We start from the raw sequence: 7,711 nt of genomic DNA, 5'->3' as shown, positions 1-7,711 counted from the left end.
CGTCCTCCACAACTAGACTGAAGAACAAAAACGACAGCAACTTGTCTGTTCCCCTTTCCCCAATTCCCCAGCACTGTTCCCATCCCCCCAATTTCCCAATAAAAATCTTTAAAAAAAAAAATAAAAAAAATAATTACTCTCTTGCTTAAAATTCTTCAATAGCTCCATCACTACCTACAGCCTACAGCCAATAGAACTGGCAGTAGGTGGGGTCACAGTGGTGATGAAAGAGAGGGAGTTGCTGAGGATGATTTTCAGACAGAAAGGAAAGGGCTGAAAGGGTGGTCAGAGGACAAAAACATTTTCCATTGCCACAACCTCCCAGCATCCCTTCCACCATCCTCCTGGATTTGAAGACCTTCACCATGGTGAATTGACTAGAAATCACCAAGAGTCCTTTTTTCTTTGTGCTAAAACTGGGGTCAGCAATCTGGCCCACTGCTTGTTTTTATAAGTAGTTTTATTGGAAACCAGCCACACCCATTTGTTTATATGTGGTCCATAGCTACTTTCCTGGAGTTGAGTAGTGTGACAGAAACCATATAGTCTACAAAGCCTAAAACATATACTATCTGGCACTTTATATAAAGTTTGCCACCCTGAGCTAGAAAGTTGAAAGGAACAGTTTGACAGAAAGTTCACCTGTCTTCACATCTCCATATCCAGAGCCATTAGAAATCCCACAAAGCTGGTAGATTTAAAAAGCAAATCAGCATTCAGATGAGTCCTCAATACAGAAATCTTTTACCTAGTTGCTACTAAGACAAACTGAAATGCTCTCAAGACATGGGAGTTTTGATGATGGGGGAAAGGAAGAAGAGAGATAGGTAAGAGCATGGGGCACACTACTAGGTGGGGTGTTTTTGGACAGTAGAGGAGAATGACATTAGAGCCCCAGGAGAAAAGATATAAGGGCAGGTATAAGGGCTTCACTGAAAACCCCCTCTACAGTGTCACCAGGGGGCTGAGCTTGCACTTCCTTCCAGAGGCTCAACACTGTTCATATTCAACTGGATTCATTCTGGCCTTTAGAAATGCTCAGTGACATTGTGGAGAGTGATACTCTAATGAGATGTCTTTGTGATGACTCACAGAAAAATCAGGGGGATGGATATATTTCATTTGGAAAGGCCCAACACCATCAATAGGAAGCAAACAGGAGGTGAGAAGAGACTATGCCTATGAGCCTTTGTGTATCTTAGTGACAATTAGGTTAACAAACACAACAGTGAAAACAAAATACATTTATTTCATTCATCTTGTAAAATTATACATAATTACTTCTTCTTTCCTCAGTTCTGGCAGTCTGAGCTGTTTCCTGATTTAGAATCTTATCAGTCACAACCTTCTAACGTTTTCATGACTAATAACAGAATGACAATCGTAATATATAAGTAATTACATGAACTAGTTGGATTCATCTTACCATGGACAAAAGTCTATTGATGGCCACTGCCCGCTGCTGGGCTTCTATATGAGGCATTTCATTCTGAATTACTTGGTCTGTGATTCCATGAGGGAACTGGTGACATAATTCTATAATCCTAGGAACAAAGGTATTAATGATATTACTCATGTTTTTACTTATTTCAAGAGACAGCCTGGGGAAATATTAGCAGAACAATTTGAAATTGTGTTCTTTTCACATTTGGCAGATAGTCTGGCTTCTATGATGGTTCTAAATCAAAGCGTGTTAGGAACTGAGTAAGATGCTTTTGAAATACATGTTTACTTTATTATTGTTATTTAAGGAAAATATGTTTTCCTCACTAACATAATCTTTAAATTAGAACAAAAGTCAAATGAGAAAACAGCAAAAAATGTTAATGCTGCTTCAATTTTCTAAGATGCAACAAGTATGACCAAGTTAAGATACAGCACTGGGCAGCCATAAGTCTGCAAGCAGGAGTCAAATCATACATTTCTAGTGGGAAGCCAAAATTTGTTATAAGAATTCACAATTGGGGCCTGCTTTTGGAATTATCTCCACCAAACAAAAATAAGCGCATTATCTTCACCTTGTCACAGGATCATCATATGTGTTATTCATAACAGTGTGAGGCAGCTGGGGTCTTTTCAAACTATGTGGTAACCTAATAATAGCAGTGCACTGATAGAGAACATAACATTGGGAGAGGCTTCAGGTGCCCTAAAATCTTGACTTAAATATTGCCCCGAAACTATTTTTGGATTAATGTTGCTTCGTAATCACTAATGCACTCTAACCACGCCCAAACGTTCTGTCGTGGGAGTTCCCATAGCGACAAGTACAATCCGGTATGAGAACATATATCCTCAAGTACCACGGGAGAAACACCGTGTTTTCTCTGAACGCCGACCACATGAACGTAGGAAGGAAGCGCATCATCACAACTTCCAAACAGCATCCGGACAGCTACACAAAGTTGCCAACTGTCAAGCTCGTTTTGAACTTATTAAGAGTTCTACTCTCCAGGGGTGGAAGGTGTTCAAATCCGGTAATTCCCCTCCTGCACTCACTGAACTTGTTCCGGTATCTAGTGAATGTCCCGAGAAAAGGCTGCCCAAATGACCGCCCGACTGCGTGGGCTCCCGAGCCGGGAACCGAATCTCACTCATTTACCTGTTTTCTATTTCAACTGGATCCGCGTCAGGCGGCTGCACTTTCACCTTCACTTCAGCCATGAGGGCGCAATTCCCACCCCTGGGGAAAAGAGACGCACTGAGCAGCCAGATAAAGAGCCACGGATTCAGCGAACCAGAAAAGACAGATCCCAGCCGGGGCGAAGGACCTTTTTCCTCGTGTCGCAGTTGGTCCTTCCTTGTCCGTCGACTTGAGGTGCCCAAGCCACGCCTGCTACTTATCACTGGCTGGAGCCGCTACACTTTATTCTTGTCTTCCAGAATGTCAATGCCTGTCGGACGACCGAGCCTGGTTCCAGCATTCTGAATTGGAACGCCACTTTTTAGCACGTTCCAATCTCTGTGAAGGCATATTCTTGGATGCCTATAGTGAAGCCTTAGGAAAGGAGCTTCCGGCGGGTACCGCTCTCCTAGCCAAACAGCTGGGGCGGAGCTAGTTGCTAGAAAGCCGGGTTTCCGCCAATCACATGCCCAACTCAGTGGGCGTGGCGCGGCTCCCAGCGTCTGTGGTAACCGAGTCGGTGGCAAAGGAGAGGGCAAGAGGCAGTGAGAGGTGCGTTTACTGGCTGCGGGTGGCGGAGGTACCATAGGGGTCCCAGTCCCGGCTCCGGTATCCGGAGGAGGAGGAGGGGGAGGGGGAGGAGGAGGGCCTCCCTCACTCCAGCTGAAAGGAAGCAAACGTTTATGGCTGCCCCTGATGGGCAGACCAGACGGGGTTTCGGATCCGGGTGGCAAGGGGGCAGTGTTGTTGGGGGTTGGAGGTGCTGTTTACTCCACACTGCGGTTTGCCCTAGTGGGCTGGGCTCCTTCCTGAGCCTCTTCGCCTGAGGCCCACTTGCCGCCCCATCCTCCCAAGGGCAGCTCCTAGTTGCCGCGCGCCAGTTACTCCCTCCCCAACTATTTTTATTTTGAACTAATTTTCAATTATTTTTATTTTAACTGCCTCGCACATAAATGGAAAGTGAGGACTGGCAAGCCTCCCAAATCTAGCCACCCTTCTGTAGGGGCTAGTGCTCTACTATCAGTATTTGCAGTTCAAATTCTTGACCTCCGACTTGGAACTATATAACCAGGCATAAAGTACACTTTTTAAATTTAGTTATCCCAGTTTTGGGAATACAGCCTGTGACAAAACTCACACCACAAGAGCATCATTATTTAGAATTGTAACAACCAAAACTACAAAGAAACTAGTAGTATTTTAAATGCCCAACCGCAAATTGATAAATAAGATTATAAGAGTAGGTGGAAAATTGTCAATAACAGAAAAATAATAGAGCGAGGGTGCAAAAAGTAGACTGTAAAAAATTAATGAATATATAGGTTATAAATGAGCAAGACATATGTATTCATAATCACTGGAATTTGAAAAGGCTATACAGAGATGTAAATGGTTGCTGTATTAAGGTGAGGGTTATTTTTCCCCTCCTGAATTCTTTACGTATTGAAAATTATGACACCTCCCAGCAAAAAGATCAGTAAGGCCTCCATAGTCATACTGAATTATTTATAAATAAAATATAGTAGATGGAGTGGGAGACTTTTGTGTTTGTTGCTCACTGTTTATATTGGTGCCAACTTTCTGCTGAGGTTTGATAATTTGCCATCCTTCTAAAGTTTTCTTTGCAGATAACAAATGCAAGAACTACTTGGCTACAACTGCAGAGCCTTGAACCTGGAGCTTTCTCAAAGGAGTTGGCTCTAAATGAACATGCTACGTGCTACATACAGAGTTACTTCTATTTTTCCCGTGTGATGACTTGCCCTGAAGCCAAGAGAGGTGGCACATTAGTAAGAGTCAGGGAAGGGTAATAATGATTCAGAGGGAGCTGTGATCAGATCATTAGTGAAGGTCTCTGTTCTAATACATTCATTTAATTTAGCCATTTAAAATAATTCCATTTCCCCATCCCATTCATTCATGCTCTTTTCCCAGAGGTAAGTATTTAGATAATCAAAATCACACCCAAGACCTCAAAAGCAAAAATACAGCTGAAACAATAATTATTTCAATTAAAAATGAAATAATATTTGTAGGTGATATATTAACAGCATTCTCTTTAGTTTTTTCTAGTTTTACTATATTTAAACAAGGTGCTTCTCTTCAGCTTTTATGTTAAAATATAGGTGGCCATTGGAATGTATTTTCATACACTTTTTAAAAAATGTAAGCAGGGAAAATGACTGCTGGTTCAGTGTGTGTTCCTCAGATCATACCACTGCGAGTGCCTCAGCCTGGAAAAGCCAACCATGAAATTGATAACAATACACTTTTGGAAATGAAATCAGGTAAGAATCAAAAGTACTTGAAATTGTTTAAAGTAACATTTCCATACTCATTCTGTTCATCTGGTTGTTGATACCTCTTTGCATGTTTTCTGTAATCAGGACCTTTGGAAGTTTTTAAAACTTCCAAAATTTGAAACAGTGTTACTTGGTGGTTTATAGAGTGGTGTGTATTTAGAGTGAAACAATTAGCTTTGACCACCCTTTCCTTTGTATAGGTCCATAGTTACAGCAATGCCTTGACTCACCTTAGCCAAGGTAAGATGTCCTGGTGCCATCCCAAACATTCCCAGGATGCTCATTATTTTGTTGGGATAATAAATTTGACGTACTAACACAAGCTCTTCAGTCAGACAGGCTGGAGAATGAATGCTGGCTGTGATAACTTCTGGTGATCTTTGGTATATTTCTTAGCCTTTATGAGTCTCACTTTGCTCATTGTAAGTTAATGATAATATCTACCATTTAGAACCATTGTGAGGATTCAATGAATTGATGTGAGGTACACAGGATCTAGTATGTAGTAATGCCAAAATAAATCTTAGCTGCTATTATAGAAATAAATCAGTGAATGTATTTCCTACTAATGCCAGAAGTGTGTGTGTGTGTGTGTGTGTGTACACACACACATTTTTGTACTTATACATAACATAAGGTGGAGGGAAAGTTTTATAGATAAAACATGAATAAACACTTGTTTGAAACAGACTTTGAGATTCCAATTATATACTTTAATAACTGATATGTGTAAAAATTATTTATCTGTAGCTATGTTATTACCACTGTGCTTCCTAGACTGAGAGTTCAAACTAAGACTATATTACATTATACCCTGTCTCCTTTATCTTAGAAGCTAATATTTTTCAAAATTCTCAAAGCAAAATACAAATTTTAGTAGAAGTTGGATGGCTATTGACAAATGATGATATGAATGATAGGGTATACAAATTTTTTAATATTTAAAATGACTAATAAATAAAAGGTTCTACAATACAATAACAAATAGAATAATAACCCAATAGAAAAATGGACAAAGGATGTGAAAGGACATTTTATAGGAAAGGAAATATAAACGTCTTTTAATCATACGAGAATACGGTTCTACCTACCCCTTTATCTACTTGCTGAGCAGATCTTATCCCCTGCTTTGTTTACTCCATTGTATTTAATCACCACTCAACAGATAGTACATAATTTTTGCTTGTTTACTGCTGTAGGGGTTACTGGTGTATTCCCCGTGCCTAAAACAGTGTCTGGCACACAATATGTACTTGGTAAATATTTGTTGAAGGAATGAATGAATCTTACTCAAAATGTAAGAAATGTAAGTTAAAACTGCAAGATACTTCTTTTTTTAACATAAGATATTGGCAAAAATAAAAGAAAAATTGATAACATACGATACGGTTGAGATTGTGGGTAAACACGCACTTTCATGCATTGCTGGTGTTATATTGGAAATCAGTGAGACCAACAGAAGACACTTTAGTCAATAGGCCAAATTAGGAGTCTTTATTCCAGAAGCCGGCGACCGCGAAAGGACTCATGTCTCTCCAAACCTCGTGGCCCGAGTGGGGTTGAGGGGTCTCTTTATAAGGGTAAAAACCACATCCTGCGTGGGGCATGGGAGGGGGAGCTGTACTTAGCCAAGCGAGTTACAAAAGCCACAAACAGCAGAGTTAAGTCTATCTATGTTCAGTGGAAAATTTTTGCAGCATAGGTCCCTGTGGGGGACACAGTATGGAGGATACAGAACGAGATGGAGTTAGTCTTGTCAGGGCCCGTAATTCACTGGTGGTGTAAATTGTTTCAGCATCCATGGAGGGAAGTTGGGCAATATTAACCAAAATTAAAAATGCATATATCTTTAACTCAACAGTACTAGTTCTACATATTTTACAGATATACTTATAAAAATAACTTTGCAAGTTTATTCATTATAATGCTTGTAATGGCAAAGAAAAAAAGCAGAAAAAGAAAACATTTAGATGTCCATCTGTTGGGGATTGGTTAAATTATGGTTCATCTACATAAAGAGAGAGTACAATTCAGCCATAACACAGAATGAGGACGCTCTTTATATACAAATATAGAACAAAATCCAAGACATATTGCTTTTTGTTGTTTTTTTTAAAGGTAACATCTTTATGACATTTTTTAAAAAAAAATTGGGGAATTGGGGGAGGGGAACAGTGTTGGGGAATTGGGGAGGGGGACCAGCCAAATTGTTGTTTTTCAATCTTAGTTGTGGAGGGTGCCAGTTGCCATCTGGCTGCCTGTTGGCAGCTTGTGGCCTCTAAGCTCAAGGTGGTGTGTTAGTCTTAGTTGCGGGTGGGGGTAGCCACCATCCCATGCGGGAGTTGAACCAGCAGCCTTGTTGTTAGGAGCGCACACCTTATCAACTGAGCCATCTGGGCGGCAGCTCAGCTCAGGGTGCCAAGTTCAGTCTTAGTTGCGGGTGGGCATAGCCACCATCCCATGTGGGAATCATACCCGGCAGCCTTGTTGTTAAGAGCACACGCTCTATCCACTGAGCCATCCAGGCGGCAGCTCAGCTTAAGGTGCCGAGTTCAGGCTTTAGTTGCAGGTGGGTGTAGCCCACCATCGAACAGGCAGTCTTGTTGTTGGGAGCACGTGCTCTCACCAGCTGAGCCATCCTGCCACCAGTTGGCAGCTCAGTGGCAGCTCGGCTCGGGCGCAGCATCACTGGCCCATGTGGGAGTCAACCTGTTGCTCAGAGCTCACGCTCTTAAGCTAACTCTTAACCAACTGAGCCACTCAGCCGGCCCAAGACATAGTGTTA

At 41.4% G+C, this 7,711-nt stretch overlaps 2 protein-coding genes across 2 annotated transcripts in view; one reads left to right on the top strand and one right to left on the bottom strand.

Moving 5' to 3' along the window:
• Positions 1 to 2,773, bottom strand: part of POLR3F (RNA polymerase III subunit F) — a 13,129-nt gene extending 10,356 nt beyond the window's left edge. Inside the window, exons 1-2 of the mRNA XM_019653129.1 lie at positions 2,603 to 2,773; positions 1,427 to 1,544 (exon numbers count right to left, since the gene is read on the bottom strand). Coding sequence (XP_019508674.1) covers positions 1,427 to 1,544; positions 2,603 to 2,664 — 180 coding nt within the window. The 5' untranslated portion in view covers positions 2,665 to 2,773. The remainder of the gene's footprint in view (positions 1 to 1,426; positions 1,545 to 2,602) is intronic.
• A 309-nt stretch (positions 2,774 to 3,082) lies between these two features.
• Positions 3,083 to 7,711, top strand: part of DZANK1 (double zinc ribbon and ankyrin repeat domains 1) — a 70,779-nt gene continuing 66,150 nt past the window's right edge. Inside the window, exons 1-3 of the mRNA XM_019653103.1 lie at positions 3,083 to 3,175; positions 4,240 to 4,413; positions 4,795 to 4,911. Coding sequence (XP_019508648.1) covers positions 4,803 to 4,911 — 109 coding nt within the window. The 5' untranslated portion in view covers positions 3,083 to 3,175; positions 4,240 to 4,413; positions 4,795 to 4,802. The remainder of the gene's footprint in view (positions 3,176 to 4,239; positions 4,414 to 4,794; positions 4,912 to 7,711) is intronic.

The sequence above is a fragment of the Hipposideros armiger genome, unplaced genomic scaffold, assembly GCF_001890085.2.
Source record: "Hipposideros armiger isolate ML-2016 unplaced genomic scaffold, ASM189008v1 scaffold_195, whole genome shotgun sequence".
Classification (NCBI taxonomy): Eukaryota; Metazoa; Chordata; class Mammalia; order Chiroptera; family Hipposideridae; genus Hipposideros; species Hipposideros armiger.
Note: the sequence above shows the minus strand (reverse complement) of the source record. Positions and strands in the feature narration are given on the sequence as shown.